Source organism: Zophobas morio, unplaced genomic scaffold (genome assembly GCF_036711695.1).
Source record: "Zophobas morio isolate AGI-343-1 ecotype UQ-CSIRO unplaced genomic scaffold, CSIRO_AGI_Zmor_V1 ptg000020l, whole genome shotgun sequence".
Classification (NCBI taxonomy): domain Eukaryota; kingdom Metazoa; phylum Arthropoda; class Insecta; order Coleoptera; family Tenebrionidae; genus Zophobas; species Zophobas morio.
In genome coordinates, this window is record NW_026972125.1 from 4013499 (window position 1) to 4034066 (window position 20568).

At 34.1% G+C, this 20568-nt stretch overlaps 1 protein-coding gene across 3 annotated transcripts; it reads right to left on the bottom strand.

Moving 5' to 3' along the window:
• Window positions 1-323: 323 nt before the first annotated feature.
• Window positions 324-20568, bottom strand: LOC135131514 (facilitated trehalose transporter Tret1-like). Of its 3 annotated transcripts, none has more exons than XM_064059294.1 (4): window positions 20440-20568; window positions 20304-20389; window positions 1841-1922; window positions 324-1761 (listed from the first exon to the last, which is right to left on the bottom strand). In XM_064059294.1, exons 3-4 carry the CDS (start codon window positions 1893-1895, stop codon window positions 392-394), a joined length of 1425 nt encoding a protein of 474 aa, XP_063915364.1. In that variant the 5' UTR covers window positions 1896-1922; window positions 20304-20389; window positions 20440-20568; the 3' UTR covers window positions 324-391. The 3 variants fall into 3 exon arrangements, with proteins under 3 accessions (XP_063915364.1, XP_063915362.1, XP_063915363.1); XM_064059292.1 differs by adding an exon at window positions 20119-20207 and having other exon boundaries at window positions 20304-20568; XM_064059293.1 differs by adding an exon at window positions 20119-20246 and having other exon boundaries at window positions 20304-20568.

Consider the following 20568-nt stretch of genomic DNA (forward strand, 5'->3'; position numbering starts at 1 on the left):
CTTAATCATAAAGTGAGTCATAGTAATGTTTAATGAAAGAGAAATTATTGCACGAACAAAGAAGTTATTTTCAAATTTATAAATAGTTTTCAATGTTCTAGATTTATTTTATTTACATTTCGATTTGTTTTCTAATAGGAATACATAATGATTACAAATCTTTAAATAATATTGCAACAAATAAAAATTCAATATACAGAAATTTTATTTAATTATTCAGTAGAATCTCTTTCTATTAAATTCACTCACCAAAGATTAGAAACTGATAAACCAATTTATGATTTTTATTTATGTGGACTTCAGATACTTTTACTAAAACAACCCATACTTCAAAGTAAAATTTATTCCCAGAAAATACTATTTCACAATTCAGTACAGCGACATGTCAGTCTCAAGCTTTCAGACTGATCTTCTCGTCCTCACTTCCTTTGTCAACACGCATCCCCGTACCATTTTTCAGTTCATTCTGGATATCCTCCAGCGTCTTCCCCTTGGTTTCCGGGACAAAAAAGTAAATAAAAACCAACCCCATCACCGCACACACAAAAAACCCATAGAACGAAACATGCAACCCGAACTTCGCCTTCGTTATCTGCAAGTACTTGGAAGCCACAGTGGCCATCACACAAAAATACAAATCAGCCAAACATAAAGCGAACGCTTTAACGCTTGTTGGAAACAGCTCCCCTAACATACAAACAGGAATAGACTGCATCCCGACCCCAAACAGGATCACGAAGGCTAGAAGACCCACTACAGCTACCACCGAAAATGGTCTGGTGTCTATAGTTGTTTCGTTCAAAATGTAGAAGTAAGTACCTTCGACGAAAAGGGCTAACGCCGCCCCTGCCATCGATATAAGAAGCAAGGGCCTGCGGCCGGCCCTGTCAACAATACTGGAAGACAGCGAAGTGAGTACTAGTTGGATGGCGTAGTAAATCATCACTGCATGGTGGTTAGAAATGCGATCTGTGGCAGTTTCAAAAATCTCGTGCGTGTAGAACGCTATAGCGGTGGTACCAGCGAGCTGCTGGAAGCCCCGAAGCCCGCCAGCAATAATCGCGGCTTTTCGGTTACTCGGTACTCTGTACAAGTCCACGAACTTCCCCTTGTGCGACTTCTCTTCAGCTTGAATGGCGGTTCTGATCCGGTTCAAGTCTTCACCAACGTCGGTGGTACCTTTCAGTCTCTCCAACGCCCTTTTGGCTTTCTCCGGCTTATCTTTCATCAACAAATAGTAGGGGCTTTCGGGCATCCATAGAAACGTCACGAATAACAACGCCGGTACTACGGAAGACACTAAAGCGGTGGTTTTGATACTAAAGTACGACCCTATCACGTTGATTATGAGGAAGCCGGCGATCCAGGTGACGGAACAACTCGAGCCCAGCATTCCTCTGACTTTGGCGTCTGCGATTTCCCCGATGTACATAGGTAGTACCGTGAAGGTGAACCCGCCGGCCCCACCAGCGATGAAGCGGGCGAAGTACAAGAGGTAGATGTTTTGGCAGAAGGCTACCGCGATCCAGGCGAAAAAGAAGGGAATGGCGGTGGCTAGTTGGGAGCGTTTGCGGCCGAAAATGTCGACCACGGTGGCGGCGAATAAAGAACCGAAAATGGAACCGACCAGGGGCATGACGGCTAAAGTGGAACCTTCGCTGTCGGTGATGCAGAGGGTGCAAGTGGCGTTGTTGGTGAACTGGGGCACGCTGGGGGAAGCCCAGCCGAAGTGCATGCCGTCGCAGATGACAGCAAGGGTTCCTGAAAAAGAAAGTGATTGGTACTACCACTGGACTGGATAAGTACGTCGTCTAAAGTTGAGTTAAATCTAAGTACTCACCTGAAAGGGATGCCGCGTATTGTAAAGTGGTACTACCTTTAGTTGCTGACGTCATTGTGAATAACTGGTACTTTCAGTTTGTCTGAAAAAAAATTAAAAAGCATTAAAGTAAGAAATCAAGTTCTAAAATCAAGATGGTTAATACACCAAGGACACCACTTACATCAGTACCTCAATTTTTTCTTTTTGAGCGTAAACTAAGTATAGAAATTGAGTCGATCGGGTGACTTGTCACTTTCATGTTTTCTCGACATTTCATGAACTCCCCAACACCATTGGGAGTCATTTCCAAAATTTATATATAGACATCCAGATTTTGAAAAAAAAAAATCAAAATTGTTTAAATTTCAATTTTAAAAATGTTATCTTAAAATTATGAAAAAATTCAAGGACGTGGATCTCGACACGCTGATTCCAAAAATATAGGATGTTGATGGTCACGAAGCAACATTTTCGAAAAAATCGCTGCGAAATGCGAATTTTTGAAAATTTCAAAAATTTCCGTACTTCAACGGTCGATTCTGGAAAAACGGTTGCAGGTATCACAAAATCGAAGCCGGATTTGAGTTCTAGAGCTAGAAATCTACAAGAAAATGTATTTAGTTGAGTTTCGAAAATGTCAAAATTTTTGCGAAATTTGAAAAATTTCAATTTTAAAAAAGTTGTCTAAAAATTATGAAAAAATTCAAGGACGTGGATCTCGACACGCTGATTCCAAAAATATATCATGTTGATGGTCACGAAGCAACATTTTCGAAAAAATCGCTGGGAAATGCGAAATTTTGAAAATTTCAAAAATTTCCATATTTCAACGGTCGATTCTGGAAAAACGGTTGCAGGTATCACAAAATCGAGGCCGGATTTGACTTCTAGAGCTAGAAATCTACAAGAAAATGTATTTAGTTGAGTTTCGAAAATGTCAAAATTTTTGCGAAATTTGAAGAAGGGGGGACCATTAAAAAATTTCAATTTTAAAAAAGTTGTCTATAAATTATGAAAAAATTCAAGGACGTGGATCTCCACACGCTGATTACAAAAATATAGCATATTGATGGTCACGAAGCAACATTTTCGAAAAAATCGCTGCGAAATGCGAATTTTTGAAAATTTCAAAAATTTCCATATTTCAACCGTCGATTCTGGAAAAACTGGTGCAGGTATCACAAAATGGAAGCCGGATTTGAGTTCTAGAGCTAGAAATCTACAAGAAAATGTGTTTAGTTGAGTTTCGAAAATGTCAAAATTTTTGCGAAATTTGAGGAAGGGGGGACCATTAAAAAATTTCAATTTTAAAAAAGTTGTCTAAAAATTATGAAAAAATTCAGGGACGTAGATCTCGACACGCTGATTCCAAAAATATAGCATGTTGATTGTCACGAAGCAACATTTTCGAAAAAATCGCTGCGAAATGCGAATTTTTGAAAATTTCAAAAATTTCCATATTTCAACGGTCGATTCTGGAAAAACGGTTGCAGGTATCACAAAATCGAATCCGGATTTGAGTTCTAGAGCTAGAAATCTACAAGAAAATGTATTTAGTTGAGTTTCGAAAATGTGAATATTTTTGCGAAATTTGAAGAAGGGGGGACCATTAAAAAATTTCAATTTTAAAAAAGTTGTCTAAAAATTATGAAAAAATTCAAGGACGTGGATCTCGACACGCTGATTCCAAAAATATAGCATGTTGATGGTCACGAAGCAACATTTTCGAAAAAATCGCTGCGAAATGCGAATTTTTGAAAATTTCAAAAATTTCCATATTTCAACGGTCGATTCTGGAAAAACGGTTGCAGGTATCATAAAATCGAAGCCGGATTCGAGTTCTAGAGCTAGAAATCTACAAGAAAATCTATTTAGTTGAGTTTCCAAAATGTCAAAATTTTTGCGAAATTTGAAGAAGGGGGGACCATTAAAAAATTTCAATTATAAAAAAGTTGTCTAAAAATTATGAAAAAATTCAGGGACGTAGATCTCGACACGCTGATTCCAAAAATATAGCATGTTGATGGTCACGAAGCAACATTTTCGAAAAAATTGCTGCGAAATGCGAATTTTTGAAAATTTCAAAAATTTCCATATTTCAACGGTCGATTCTGGAAAAACGGTTGCAGGTATCACAAAATCCAAGCCGGATTTGAGTTCTAGAGCTAGAAATCTACAAGAAAATTTATTTCGTTGAGTTTCGAAAATGTCATAATTTTTGCGAAATTTGAAGAAGGGGGGACCATTAAAAAATTTCAATTTTAAAAAAGTTGTCTAAAAATTATGAAAAAATTCAAGGACGTGGATCTCGACACGCTGATTCCAAAAATATAGCATGTTGATGGTCACGAAGCAACATTTTCGAAAAAATCGCTGCGAAATGCGAATTTTTGAAAATTTCAAAAATTTCCATATTTCAACGGTCGATTCTGGAAAAACGGTTGCAGGTATCATAAAATCGAAGCCGGATTCGAGTTCTAGAGCTAGAAATCTACAAGAAAATCTATTTAGTTGAGTTTCGAAAATGTCAAAATTTTTGCGAAATTTGAAGAAGGGGGGACCATTAAAAAATTTCAATTTTAAAAAAGTTGTCTAAAAATTATGAAAAAATTCAGGGACGTAGATCTCGACACGCTGATTCCAAAAATATAGCATGTTGATGGTCACGAAGCAACATTTTCGAAAAAATTGCTGCGAAATGCGAATTTTTGAAAATTTCAAAAATTTCCATATTTCAACCGTCGATTCTGGAAAAACGGTTGCAGGTATCACAAAATGGAAGCCGGATTTGAGTTCTAGAGCTAGAAATCTACAAGAAAATGTGTTTAGTTGAGTTTCGAAAATGTCAGAATTTTTGCGAAATTTGAAGAAGGGGGGACCATTAAAAAATTTCAATTTTAAAAAAGTTGTCTAAAAATTATGAAAAAATTCAAGGACGTGGATCTCGACACGCTGATTCCAAAAATATAGCATGTTGATGGTCACGAAGCAACATTTTCGAAAAAATAGCTGCGAAATGCGAATTTTTGAAAATTTCAAAAATTTCCATATTTCAACGGTCGATTCTGGAAAAACGGTTGCAGGTATCACAAAATCGAAGCCGGATTCGTGTTCTAGAGATAGAAATCTACAAGAAAATGTATTAAGTTGAGTTTCGAAAATGTCAAAATGTTTGCGAAATTTGAAGAAGGGGGGACCATTAAAAAATTTCAATTTTAAAAAAGTTGTCTAAAAATTATGAAAAATTTCAAAAATTTCCATATTTCAACGGTCGATTCTGGAAAAACGGTTGCAGGTATCACAAAATCGAAGCCGGATTTGAGTTCTAGAGCTAGAAATCTACAAGAAAATGTACTTAGTTGAGTTTCGAAAATGTCAAAATGTTCGCGAAATTTGAAGAAGGGGGGACCATTAAAAAATTTCAATTTTAAAAAAGTTGTCTAAAAATTATGAAAAAATTCAAGGACGTGGATCTCGACACGCTGATTCTAAAAATATAGCATGTTGATGGTCACGAAGCAACATTTTAGAAAAAATCGCTGCGAAATGCAAATTTTTGAAAATTTCAAAAATTTCCATATTTCAACGGTCGATTCTGGAAAAACGGTTGCAGGTATCACAAAATCGAAGCCGGATTTGAGTTCTAGAGCTAGAAATCTACAAGAAAATGTATTTAGTTGAGTTTCGAAAATGTCAAAATTTTTGCGAAATTTGAAGAAGGGGGGACCATTAAAAAAATTCAATTTTAAAAAAGTTGTCTAAAAATTATGAAAAAATTCAAGGACGTGGATCTCGACACGGTGATTCCAAAAATATAGCATGTTGATGGTCACGAAGCAACATTTTCGAAAAAATCGCTGCGAAATGCGAATTTTTGAAAATTTCAAAAATTTCCATATTTCAACGGTCGATTCTGGAAAAACGGTTGCAGGTATCACAAAATCGAAGCCGGATTTGAGTTCTAGAGCTAGAAATCTACAAGAAAATGTATTTAGTTGAGTTTCGAAAATGTCAAAATTTTTGCGAAATTTGAAGAAGGGGGGACCATTAAAAAATTTCAATTTTAAAAAAGTTGTCTAAAAATTATGAAAAAATTCAAGGACGTGGATCTCGACACGCTGATTCCAAAAATATAGCATGTTGATGGTCACGAAGCAACATTTTCGAAAAAATCGCTGCGAAATGCGAATTTTTGAAAATTTCAAAAATTTCCATATTTCAACGGGCGATTCTGGAAAAACGGTTGTTGGTATCACAAAATCGAAGCCGGATTTGAGTTCTAGAGCTAGAAATCAACAAGAAAATGTATTTAGTTGAGTTTCGAAAATATCAAAATTTTTGCGAAATTTGAAGAAGGGGGGACCATTAAAAAAATTCAATTTTAAAAAAGTTGTCTAAAAATTATGAAAAAATTCAGGGACGTGGATCTCGACACGCTGATTCCAAAAATATATCATGTTGATGGTCACGAAGCAACATTTTCGAAAAAATCGCTGCCAAATGCGAAATTTTGAAATTTCAAAAATTTCCATATTTCAACGGTCGATTCTGGAAAAACGGTTGCAGGTATCACAAAATCGAAACCGGATTTGAGTTCTAGAGCTAGAAATCTACAAGAAAATGTATTTAGTTGAGTTTCGAAAATGTCAAAATTTTTGCGAAATTTAAAGAAGGGGGGACCATTAAAAAAATTTCAATTTTAAAAAAGTTGTCTACAAATTATGAAAAAATTCAGGGACGTAGATCTCGACGCGCTGATTCCAAAAATTTATCATGTTGATGGTCACGAAGCAACATTTTCGAAAAAATCGCTGCCAAATGCGAATTTTTGAAATTTCAAAAATTTCCATATTTCAACGGTCGATTCTGGAAAAACGGTTGCAGGTATCACAAAATCGAAGCCGGATTTGAGTTCTAGAGCTAGAAATCTACAAGAAAATGTATTTGGTTGAGTTTCGAAAATGTCAAAATTTTTGCGAAATTTGAAGAAGGGGGGACCATTAAAAAATTTCAATTTTAAAAAAGTTGTCTAAAAATTATGAAAAAATTCAGGCACGTAGATCTCGACACGCTGATTCCAAAAATTTTGCATGTTGATGGTCACGAAGCAACATTTTCGAAAAAATCGCTGCGAAATGCGAAATTTTCAAAATTTCAAAAATTTCCATATTTCAACGGTCGATTCTGGAAAAACGGTTGCACGTTTCACAAAATCGAAGCCGGATTTGACTTCTAGAGCTAGAAATCTACAAGAAAATGTATTTAGTTGAGTTTCGAAAATGTCAAAATTTTTGCGAAATTTGAAGAAGGGGGGACCATTAAAAAATTTCAATTTTAAAAAAGTTGTCTAAAAATTATGAAAAAATTCAGGGACGTAGATCTCGACACGCTGATTCCAAAAATATAGCATGTTGATGGTCACGAAGCAACATTTTCGAAAAAATCGCTGCGAAATGCGAATTTTTGAAAATTTCAAAAATTTCCATGTTTCAACGGTCGATTCTGGAAAAACGGTTGCTGGTATCACAAAATCGAAGCCGGATTTGAGTTCTAGAGCTAGAAATCTACAAGAAAATGGATTTAGTTGAGTTAAGAAAATGTCAAAATTTTTGCGAAATTTGAAGAAGGGGGGACCATTAAAAAATTTCAATTTTAAAAAAGTTGTCTAAAAATTATGAAAAAATTCAGGCACGTAGATCTCGACACGCTGATTCCAAAAATATAGCATGTTGATGGTCACGAAGCAACATTTTCGAAAAAAACGCTGCGAAATGCGAAATTTTCAAAATTTCAAAAATTTCCATATTTCAACGGCCGATTCTGGAAAAACGGTTGCACGTTTCACAAAATCGAAGCCGGATTTGACTTCTAGAGCTAGAAATCTACAAGAAAATGTATTTAGTTGAGTTTCGAAAATGTCAAAATTTTTGCGAAATTTGAAGAAGGGGGGACCATTAAAAAATTTCAATTTTAAAAAAGTTGTCTAAAAATTATGAAAAAATTCAGGGACGTAGATCTCGACACGCTGATTCCAAAAATATAGCATGTTGATGGTCACGAAGCAACATTCTCGAAAAAATCGCTGCGAAATGCGAAATTTTGAAAATTTCAAAAATTTCCATATTTCAACGGTCGATTCTGGAAAAACGGTTGCAGGTTTCACAAAATCGAAGCCGGATTTGAGTTCTAGAGCTAGAAATCTACAAGAAAATGTATTTAGCTGAGTTTCGAAAATGTCAAAATTTTTTCGAAATTTGAAGAAGGGGGGACCATTAAAAAATTTCAATTTTAAAAAAGTTGTCTAAAAATTATGAAAAAATTCAGGGACGTAGATCTCGACGCGCTGATTCCAAAAATATATCATGTTGATGGTCACGAAGCAACATTTTCGCAAAAATCGCTACGAAATGCGAAATTTTGAAAATTTCAAAAATTTCCATGTTTCAACGGTCGATTCTGGAAAAACGGTTGCATGTATCACAAAATCGAAGCCGGATTTGAGTTCTAGAGCTAGAAATCTACAAGAATATGTATTTAGTTGAGTTTCGAAAATGTCAAAATTTTTGCGAAATTTGAAGAAGGGGGGACCATTAAAAAATTTCAATTTTAAAAAAGTTGTCTAAAAATTATGAAAAAATTGAGGGACGTAGATCTCGACACGCTGATTCCAAAAATATAGCATGTTGATGGTCACGAAGCAACATTTTCGAAAAAATCGCTGCGAAATGCGAATTTTTGAAAATTTCAATAATTTCCATGTTTCAACGGTCGATTCTGGAAAAACGGTTGCTGGTATCACAAAATCGAAGCCGGATTTGAGTTCTAGAGCTAGAAATCTACAAGAAAATGTATTTAGTTGAGTTTCGAAAATGTCAAAATTTTTGCGAAATTTGAAGAAGGGGGGACCATTAAAAAATTTCAATTTTAAAAAAGTTGTCTAAAAATTATGAAAAAATTCAGGGACGTAGATCTCGACACGCTGATTCCAAAAATATAGCATGTTGATGGTCACCAAGCAACATTTTCGAAAAAATCGCTGCGAAATGCGAATTTTTGAAAATTTCAAAAATTTCCATGTTTCAACGGTCGATTCTGGAAAAACGGTTGCTGGTATCACAAAATCGAAGCCGGATTTGAGGTCTAGAGCTAGAAATCTACAAGAAAATATATTTAGTTGAGTTTCGAAAATGTCAAAATTTTTTCGAAATTTGAAGAAGGGGGGACCATTAAAAAATTTCAATTTTAAAAAAGTTGTCTAAAAATTATGAAAAAATTCAGGGACGTAGATCTCGACACGCTGATTCCAAATATATGGCATGTTGATGGTCACGAAGCAACATTTTCGAAAAAATCGCTGCGAAATGCGAAATTTTGAAAATTTCAAAAATTTCCATGTTTCAACGCTCGATTCTGGAAAAACGGTTGCTGGTATCACAAAATCGAAGCCGGATTTGAGTTCTAGAGCTAGAAATCTACAAGAAAATGGATTTAGTTGAGTTAAGAAAATGTCAAAATTTTTTCGAAATTTGAAGAAGGGGGGACCATTAAAAAATTTCAATTTTAAAAAAGTTGTCTAAAAATTATGAAAAAATTCAGGGACGTAGATCTCGACGCGCTGATTCCAAAAATATATCACGTTGATGGTCACGAAGCAACATTTTCGAAAAAATCGCTGCGAAATGCGAAATTTTGAAAATTTCAAAAATTTCCATATTTCAACGGTCGATTCTGGAAAAACGGTTGCAGGTATCACAAAATCGAAGCCGGATTTGAATTCTAGAGCTAGGAATCTACAAGAAAATGTATTTAGTTGAGTTTCGAAAATGTCAAAATTTTTTCGAAATTTGAAGAAGGGGGGACCATTAAAAAATTTCAATTTTAAAAAAGTTGTCTAAAAATTATGAAAAAATTCAGGGACGTAGATCTCGACACGCTGATTCCAAAAATATAGCATGTTGATGGTCACCAAGCAACATTTTCGAAAAAATCGCTGCGAAATGCGAATTTTTGAAAATTTCAAAAATTTCCATGTTTCAACGGTCGATTCTGGAAAAACGGTTGCTGGTATCACAAAATCGAAGCCGGATTTGAGTTCTAGAGCTAGAAATCTACAAGAAAATGTATTTAGTTGAGTTTCGAAAATGTCAAAATTTTTTCGAAATTTGAAGAAGGGGGGACCATTAAAAAATTTCAATTTTAAAAAAGTTGTCTAAAAATTATGAAAAAATTCAGGGACGTAGATCTCGACACGCTGATTCCAAAAATACAGCATGTTGATGGTCACCAAGCAACATTTTCGAAAAAATCGCTGCGAAATGCGAATTTTTGAAAATTTCAAAAATTTCCATGTTTCAACGGTCGATTCTGGAAAAACGGTTGCTGGTATCACAAAATCGAAGCCGGATTTGAGGTCTAGAGCTAGAAATCTACAAGAAAATTTATTTAGTTGAGTTTCGAAAATGTCAAAATTTTTTCGAAATTTTAAGAAGGGGGGACCATTAAAAAATTTCAATTTTAAAAAAGTTGTCTAAAAATTATGAAAAAATTCAGGGACGTAGATCTCGACACGCTGATTCCAAAAATATATCATGTTGATGGTCACGAAGCAACATTTTCGAAAAAATCGCTGCGAAATGCGAATTTTTGAAAATTTCAAAAATTTCCATGTTTCAACGGTCGATTCTGGAAAAACGGTTGCTGGTATCACAAAATCGAAGCCGGATTTGAGTTCTAGAGCTAGAAATCTACAAGAAAATGTGTTTAGTTGAGTTTCGAAAATGTCAAAATTTTTTCGAAATTTGAAGAAGGGGGGACCATTAAAAAATTTCAATTTTAAAAAAGTTGTCTAAAAATTATGAAAAAATTCAGGGACGTAGATCTCGACACGCTGATTCCAAAAATATAGCATGTTGATGGTCACCAAGCAACATTTTCGAAAAAATCGCTGCGAAATGCGAATTTTTGAAAATTTCAAAAATTTCCATGTTTCAACGGTCGATTCTGGAAAAACGGTTGCTGGTATCACAAAATCGAAGCCGGATTTGACGTCTAGAGCTAGAAATCTACAAGAAAATGTATTTAGTTGAGTTTCGAAAATGTCAAAATTTTTTCGAAATTTGAAGAAGGGGGGACCATTAAAAAATTTCAATTTTAAAAAAGTTGTCTAAAAATTATGAAAAAATTCAGGGACGTAGATCTCGACACGCTGATTCCAAAAATATAGCATGTTGATGGTCACCAAGCAACATTTTCGAAAAAATCGCTGCGAAATGCGAATTTTTGAAAATTTCAAAAATTTCCATGTTTCAACGGTCGATTCTGGAAAAACGGTTGCACGTATCACAAAATCGAAGCCGGATTTGACTTCTAGAGCTAGAAATCTACAAGAAAATGTATTTAGTTGAGTTTCGAAAATGTCAAAATTTTTGCGAAATTTGTAGAAGGGGGGACCATTAAAAAATTTCAATTTTAAAGAAGTTGTCTAAAAATTATGAAAAAATTCAGAGCCGTAGATCCTCTACACGCTGATTCCAAATATATAGCATGTTGATGGTCACGAAGCAACATTTTCGAAAAAATCGCTGCGAAATGCGAAATTTTGAAAATTTCAAAAATTTCCTATTTCAACCGTCGATTCTGGAAAAACGGTTGAAGGTATCACAAAATCGAAGCCGGATTTGAGTTCTAGAGCTAGAAATCTACAAGAAAATGTATTTAGTTGAGTTTCGAAAATGTCAAAATTTTTGCGAAATTTGAAGAAGGGGGGACCATTAAAAAATTTCAATTTTAAAAAAGTTGTCTAAAAATTATGAAAAAATTCAGGGACGTAGATCTCGACACGCTGATTCCAAAAATATAGCATGTTGATGGTCACCAAGCAACATTTTCGAAAAAATCGCTGCGAAATGCGAATTTTTTAAAATTTCAAAAATTTCCATGTTTCAACGGTCGATTCTGGAAAAACGGTTGCTGGTATCACAAAATCGAAGCCGGATTTGAGGTCTAAAGCTAGAAATCTACAAGAAAATGTATTTAGTTGAGTTTCGAAAATGTCAAAATTTTATCGAAATTTGAAGAAGGGGGGACCATTAAAAAATTTCAATTTTAAAAAAGTTGTCTAAAAATTATGAAAAAATTCAGAGCCGTAGATCCTCTACACGCTGATTCCAAATATATAGCATGTTGATGGTCACGAAGCAACATTTTCGAAAAAATCGCTGCGAAATGCGAAATTTTGAAAATTTCAAAAATTTCCTATTTCAACCGTCGATTCTGGAAAAACGGTTGAAGGTATCACAAAATCGAAGCCGGATTTGAGTTCTAGAGCTGGAAATCTACAAGAAAATGTATTTAGTTGAGTTTCGAAAATGTCAAAATTTTTGCGAAATTTGAAGAAGGGGGGACCATTAAAATATTTCAATTTTAAAAAAGTTGTCTAAAAATTATGAAAAAAGTCAGGGACGTAGATCTCGACGCGCTGATTCCAAAAATATATCATGTTGATGGTCACGAAGCAACATTTTCGAAAAAATCGCTGCGAAATGCGAAATTTTGAAAATTTCAAAAATTTCCATATTTCAACGGTCGATTCTGGAAAAACGGTTGCATGTATCACAAAATCGAAGCCGGATTTGACTTCTAGAGCTAGAAATCAACAAGAAAATGTATTTAGTTGAGTTTCGAAAATGTCAAAATTTTTGCGAAATTTGAAGGAGGGACCATTAAAAAATTTCAATTTTAAAAAAGTTGTCTAAAAATTATGAAAAAATTCAGGGACGTAGATCTCGACACGCTGATTCCAAAAATATAGCATGTTGATGGTCACGAAGCAACATTTTCGAAAAAATCGCTGCCAAATGCGAATTTTTGAAAATTTCAAAAATTTCCATGTTTCAACGGTCGATTCTGGAAAAACGGTTGCTGGTATCACAAAATCGAAGCCGGATTTGAGTTCTAGAGCTAGAAATCTACAAGAAAATGTATTTAGTTGAGTTTCGAAAATGTCAAAATTTTTTCGAAATTTGAAGAAGGGGGGACCATTAAAAAATTTCAATTTTAAAAAAGTTGTCTAAAAATTATGAAAAAATTCAGAGCCGTAGATCCTCTACACGCTGATTCCAAATATATGGCATGTTGATGGCCACGAAGCAACATTTTCGAAAAAATCGCTGCGAAATGCGAAATTTTGAAAATTTCAAAAATTTCCATATTTCAACGGTCGATTCTGGAAAAACGGTTGCAGGTATCACAAAATCGAAGCCGGATTTGAGTTCTAGAGCTAGAAATCTACAAGAAAATGTATTTAGTTGAGTTTCGAAAATGTCAAAATTGTTTCGAAATTTGAAGAAGGGGGGACCATTAAAAAATTTCAATTTTAAAAAAGTTGTCTAAAAATTATGAAAAAATTCAGGGACGTAGATCTCGACACGCTGATTCCAAAAATATTGCATGTTGATGGTCACGAAGCAACATTTTCGAAAAAATCGCTGCGAAATGCGAAATTTTGATAATTTCAAAAATTTCCATATTTCAACGGTCGATTCTGGAAAAACGGTTGCAGGTATCACAAAATCGAAGCCGGATTTGAGTTCTAGAGCTAGAAATCTACAAGAAAATGTATTTGGTTGAGTTTCGAAAATGTCAAAATTTTTGCGAAATTTGAAGAAGGGGGGACCATTAAAAAATTTCAATTTTAAAAAAGTTGTCTAAAAATTATGAAAAAATTCAGGGACGTAGATCTCGACACGCTGATTCCAAAAATATAGCATGTTGATGGTCACGAAGCAACATTTTCGAAAAAATCGCTGCGAAATGCGAATTTTTGAAAATTTCAAAAATTTCCATGTTTCAACGGTCGATTCTGGAAAAACGGTTGCTGGTATCACAAAATCGAAGCCGGATTTGAGTTCTAGAGCTAGAAATCTACAAGAAAATGGATTTAGTTGAGTTAAGAAAATGTCAAAATTTTTGCGAAATTTGAAGAAGGGGGGACCATTAAAAAATTTCAATTTTAAAAAAGTTGTCTAAAAATTATGAAAAAATTCAGGCACGTAGATCTCGACACGCTGATTCCAAAAATATAGCATGTTGATGGTCACGAAGCAACATTTTCGAAAAAATCGCTGCGAAATGCGAAATTTTCAAAATTTCAAAAATTTCCATATTTCAACGGTCGATTCTGGAAAAACGGTTGCACGTTTCACAAAATCGAAGCCGGATTTGACTTCTAGAGCTAGAAATCTACAAGAAAATGTATTTAGTTGAGTTTCGAAAATGTCAAAATTTTTGCGAAATTTGAAGAAGGGGGGACCATTAAAAAATTTCAATTTTAAAAAAGTTGTCTAAAAATTATGAAAAAATTCAGGGACGTAGATCTCGACACGCTGATTCCAAAAATATAGCATGTTGATGGTCACGAAGCAACATTCTCGAAAAAATCGCTGCGAAATGCGAAATTTTGAAAATTTCAAAAATTTCCATATTTCAACGGTCGATTCTGGAAAAACGGTTGCAGGTTTCACAAAATCGAAGCCGGATTTGAGTTCTAGAGCTAGAAATCTACAAGAAAATGTATTTAGCTGAGTTTCGAAAATGTCAAAATTTTTTCGAAATTTGAAGAAGGGGGGACCATTAAAAAATTTCAATTTTAAAAAAGTTGTCTAAAAATTATGAAAAAATTCAGGGACGTAGATCTCGACGCGCTGATTCCAAAAATATATCATGTTGATGGTCACGAAGCAACATTTTCGCAAAAATCGCTACGAAATGCGAAATTTTGAAAATTTCAAAAAATTCCATGTTTCAACGGTCGATTCTGGAAAAACGGTTGCATGTATCACAAAATCGAAGCCGGATTTGAGTTCTAGAGCTAGAAATCTACAAGAATATGTATTTAGTTGAGTTTCGAAAATGTCAAAATTTTTGCGAAATTTGAAGAAGGGGGGACCATTAAAAAATTTCAATTTTAAAAAAGTTGTCTAAAAATTATGAAAAAATTCAGGGACGTAGATCTCGACGCGCTGATTCCAAAAATATATCATGTTGATGGTCACGAAGCAACATTTTCGCAAAAATCGCTACGAAATGCGAAATTTTGAAAATTTCAAAAATTTCCATGTTTCAACGGTCGATTCTGGAAAAACGGTTGCATGTATCACAAAATCGAAGCCGGATTTGAGTTCTAGAGCTAGAAATCTACAAGAAAATGTATTTAGCTGAGTTTCGAAAATGTCAAAATTTTTGCGAAATTTGAAGAAGGGGGGACCATTAAAAAATTTCAATTTTAAAAAAGTTGTCTAAAAATTATGAAAAAATTCAGGGACGTAGATCTCGACACGCTGATTCCAAAAATATAGCATGTTGATGGTCACGAAGCAACATTTTCGAAAAAATCGCTGCGAAATGCGAATTTTTGAAAATTTCAATAATTTCCATGTTTCAACGGTCGATTCTGGAAAAACGGTTGCTGGTATCACAAAATCGAAGCCGGATTTGAGTTCTAGAGCTAGAAATCTACAAGAAAATGTATTTAGTTGAGTTTCGAAAATGTCAAAATTTTTGCGAAATTTGAAGAAGGGGGGACCATTAAAAAATTTCAATTTTAAAAAAGTTGTCTAAAAATTATGAAAAAATTCAGGGACGTAGATCTCGACACGCTGATTCCAAAAATATAGCATGTTGATGGTCACCAAGCAACATTTTCGAAAAAATCGCTGCGAAATGCGAATTTTTGAAAATTTCAAAAATTTCCATGTTTCAACGGTCGATTCTGGAAAAACGGTTGCTGGTATCACAAAATCGAAGCCGGATTTGAGGTCTAGAGCTAGAAATCTACAAGAAAATGTATTTAGTTGAGTTTCGAAAATGTCAAAATTTTTTCGAAATTTGAAGAAGGGGGGACCATTAAAAAATTTCAATTTTAAAAAAGTTGTCTAAAAATTATGAAAAAATTCAGGGACGTAGATCTCGACACGCTGATTCCAAATATATGGCATGTTGATGGTCACGAAGCAACATTTTCGAAAAAATCGCTGCGAAATGCGAAATTTTGAAAATTTCAAAAATTTCCATGTTTCAACGCTCGATTCTGGAAAAACGGTTGCTGGTATCACAAAATCGAAGCCGGATTTGAGTTCTAGAGCTAGAAATCTACAAGAAAATGGATTTAGTTGAGTTAAGAAAATGTCAAAATTTTTGCGAAATTTGAAGAAGGGGGGACCATTAAAAAATTTCAATTTTAAAAAAGTTGTCTAAAAATTATGAAAAAATTCAGGGACGTAGATCTCGACACGCTGATTCCAAAAATATAGCATGTTGATGGTCACGAAGCAAGATTTTCGAAAAAATCGCTGCGAAATGCGAAATTTTGAAAATTTCAAAGATTTCCATATTTCAACGGTCGATTCTGGAAAAACGGTTGCAGGTTTCACAAAATCGAAGCCGGATTTGAGTTCTAGAGCTAGAAATCTACAAGAAAATGTATTTAGCTGAGTTTCGAAAATGTCAAAATTTTTTCGAAATTTGAAGAAGGGGGGACCATTAAAAAATTTCAATTTTAAAAAAGTTGTCTAAAAATTATGAAAAAATTCAGGGACGTAGATCTCGACGCGCTGATTCCAAAAATATATCATGTTGATGGTCACGAAGCAACATTTTCGAAAAAATCGCTGCGAAATGCGAATTTTTGAAAATTTCAAAAATTTCCATGTTTCAACGGTCGATTCTGGAAAAACGGTTGCTGGTATCACAAAATCGAAGCCGGATTTGAGTTCTAGAGCTAGAAATCTACAAGAAAATGGATTTAGTTGAGTTAAGAAAATGTCAAAATTTTTGCGAAATTTGAAGAAGGGGGGACCATTAAAAAATTTCAATTTTAAAAAAGTTGTCTAAAAATTATGAAAAAATTCAGGGACGTAGATCTCGACACGCTGATTCCAAAAATATAGCATGTTGATGGTCACCAAGCAACATTTTCGAAAAAATCGCTGCGAAATGCGAATTTTTGAAAATTTCAAAAATTTCCATGTTTCAACGGTCGATTCTGGAAAAACGGTTGCTGGTATCACAAAATCGAAGCCGGATTTGAGGTCTAGAGCTAGAAATCTACAAGAAAATGTATTTAGTTGAGTTTCGAAAATGTCAAAATTTTTTCGAAATTTGAAGAAGGGGGGACCATTAAAAAATTTCAATTTTAAAAAAATTGTCTAAAAATTATGAAAAAATTCAGGGACGTAGATCTCGACGCGCTGATTCCAAAAATATATCATGTTGATGGTCACGAAGCAACATTTTCGAAAAAATCGCTGCGAAATGCGAAATTTTGAAAATTTCAAAAATTTCCATATTTCAACGGTCGATTCTGGAAAAACGGTTGCAGGTATCACAAAATCGAAGCCGGATTTGAGTTCTAGAGCTAGGAATCTACAAGAAAATGTATTTAGTTGAGTTTCGAAAATGTCAAAATTTTTTCGAAATTTGAAGAAGGGGGGACCATTAAAAAATTTCAATTTTAAAAAAGTTGTCTAAAAATTATGAAAAAATTCAGGGACGTAGATCTCGACACGCTGATTCCAAAAATATAGCATGTTGATGGTCACCAAGCAACATTTTCGAAAAAATCGCTGCGAAATGCGAATTTTTGAAAATTTCAAAAATTTCCATGTTTCAACGGTCGATTCTGGAAAAACGGTTGCTGGTATCACAAAATCGAAGCCGGATTTGAGGTCTAGAGCTAGAAATCTACAAGAAAATGTATTTAGTTGAGTTTCGAAAATGTCAAAATTTTTTCGAAATTTGAAGAAGGGGGGACCATTAAAAAATTTCAATTTTAAAAAAATTGTCTAAAAATTATGAAAAAATTCAGGGACGTAGATCTCGACGCGCTGATTCCAAAAATATATCATGTTGATGGTCACGAAGCAACATTTTCGAAAAAATCGCTGCGAAATGCGAAATTTTGAAAATTTCAAAAATTTCCATATTTCAACGGTCGATTCTGGAAAAACGGTTGCAGGTATCACAAAATCGAAGCCGGATTTGAGTTCTAGAGCTAGGAATCTACAAGAAAATGTATTTAGTTGAGTTTCGAAAATGTCAAAATTTTTTCGAAATTTGAAGAAGGGGGGACCATTAAAAAATTTCAATTTTAAAAAAGTTGTCTAAAAATTATGAAAAAATTCAGGGACGTAGATCTCGACACGCTGATTCCAAAAATATAGCATGTTGATGGTCACCAAGCAACATTTTCGAAAAAATCGCTGCGAAATGCGAATTTTTGAAAATTTCAAATATTTCCATGTTTCAACGGTCGATTCTGGAAAAACGGTTGCACCTATCACAAAATCGAAGCCGGATTTGACTTCTAGAGCTAGAAATCTACAAGAAAATGTATTTAGTTGAGTTTCGAAAATGTCAAAATTTTTGCGAAATTTGAAGAAGGGGGGACCATTAAAAAATTTCAATTTTAAAAAAGTTGTCTAAAAATTATGAAAAAATTCAGGGACGTAGATCTCGACACGCTGATTCCAAAAATATAGCATGTTGATGGTCACGAAGCAACATTTTCGAAAAAATCGCTGCGAAATGCGAATTATCGAAAATTTCAAAAATATCGATATTGGAATTTAAATAGAAACAACAAAAAAATTGAATAAACGGATAAACCGAAAAACTGGAAAACCCAAAAATTGTAAAATCGAAAAACTAAAAAATTAAGAATCGAAAAATTGAAGGAATGGAAAATTTTAAAATAATGATTATTATTATATGCATATTTAAAGACTAGAATAATTGCAAATCAAAAATTGAAGAAATGAGAAACTGAAAAATCTAAGGCTGAAAAATCTAAAAATTGAAAACCGAAAAATTACAAATCGAAAAATTGAAAAATCCATCCAAAAACTAAAAAATTTTGGAAAAAAGGAAATCTAATAATCAGAATATTGAAAAACCAAAAAACTAAAAAAAATTGTAAAGTCGAAAAAGCGGAAGATCGAAAATTTGCAAATCGAATAACCGAGGAAAACGAAAAATTGGTGAATAAAAAAATTGGAAAGACGAACAAAAAAAAATAAAAATAGAAGATTTGAAAAAGTCAAACCAAAAAACCTGCGGAAGTGTTATTTACGACAATGGTTTAAAAAAAATGTTCGTTCTGTTAAGTTACTTTCATGTCGTTAGATTTGCCCTACTGTTTAATGGTACTCGGATTCTGATTGATTTTGGGTGTGTTCTTATCGGTCAATTCTATCATTTTATCGTAAAAAATGCAGCTAAAAACGTAAAGCAGATGCAAGTTGCGTCAGCTTGACGTTATTTTCCTCAAAAACTCGCAATCACCCGAAACCCTTTTTAGTTATTTTTTTGTCGTCGGGTTTGCCAATTTGCACCCCTGTCTAGTGGTTTGTGACTTTCCGACCTCGTGTCTGCTTTTATCGACTCATTTCATCGTTTCATCGTGAAAACGACCCATTTTACCAGTAAAAACGTAAAGTAGAGGCAAATTGCGTCAACTTCATTAATAAAACTCAATTAATTCTCAAGACTTTTTAGTTATTTTTTACCGTCAAGTTTGCCCATTGGCGGCCCTGTTTGGTGGTGCGTCACAACGGTTTTTGACTTTTGGATTTTAGGGGTGCTTTTATTGAAGAATTTTGTGAATTTTTCCCCAAGTAGTAACAGTGTGACATTAAAATCGTAAAGTTGAAGTTAGTGGCTGCACTTTCACGTATAAATTCGTGGAAAAACTAGAAATTACCGGTGAGATTCGTTACTCAATATTAGGCTGAAATTTGCTTGTTCGAGCTTGTTCGCACTCTTACATTCTTTAATTATGTAATTAATCATGATTTATGAGCCACTTTTTGAAAAATTAATCATTGCAAACGTGGTTCTGGTTCAAATTATTCGTGGTGGCTGACGCAATCACGAAGTGATTCGAATTTCGAGGAACCAATCGGCCCGATAGGGCCAATTGACTGTTTGGCTACGAAGTTTTCCGAATTCGACACGAACAGGTATGAACTTGGCGCTTTTGAATTGTTCGGTGCGAATAACCAAAGCCGTTAAATTTCAAGTGTCGCCAATAACGCTTTTGTTAATACTGGAGGTGTGCCAAAATTTCGAAAACGTATTTGTATAATGGCTGCCAAATTTGAATAGGTTATGAGATAAGAAATCAACAAGTCACCAGTCAATGGACTCTCGATTTAAAAAAAAAAATAGTAGTCACACGTATCGTATTTTTGTTAAAATTTCCGTTTAATAAATTAATAACAGACAAACAAAGAGAAACTTACATTTTCGTATGTTACGGACCACGAAACACTCGATTTTGGATTTTCCGTTGTTCAATTTTCGACTTTATAGTGGACTGCGTTGCGCTTATCTTTTATCAAAAACAATGCTGTTTTTAAAATGTCAAATGCTGCAGATACGCATTTTTTGTTGTAACTTATGAAGAAATAAAATAATATACACTTACCTGTGGTTAAATTTTCAGCAATGATCCAGTTTTGTTCGAAAAAATGGGACAAATCTGCATATCCGTAAACGGCACACTGAAACTTGCTGATATCTTAATGCTATAATATATGACCACCATGTAATCTTTGAAATACTTTGGAACTATCTCGTTAAGCAGCAGACGAATCGATCAGCAGGTCGTTGTGCTGTCCTGTTCATCCAAACCAGGATTTTTACACATTTGTCTGCTGCTTAGCATGCATACGTCTGAATTAGAAATACAG

Excerpts from the sequence above, each read along its gene's own strand:
- LOC135131514 (XM_064059294.1), bottom strand. The coding sequence starts at position 1,895 with ATGACGTCAGCAACTAAAGGTAGTACCACTTTACAATACGCGGCATCC. Across the intron at positions 1,762-1,840 it reads ATACGCGGCATCCCTTTCAG|GAACCCTTGCTGTCATCTGC; the intron begins GTGAGTACTTAG and ends TTTCTTTTTCAG.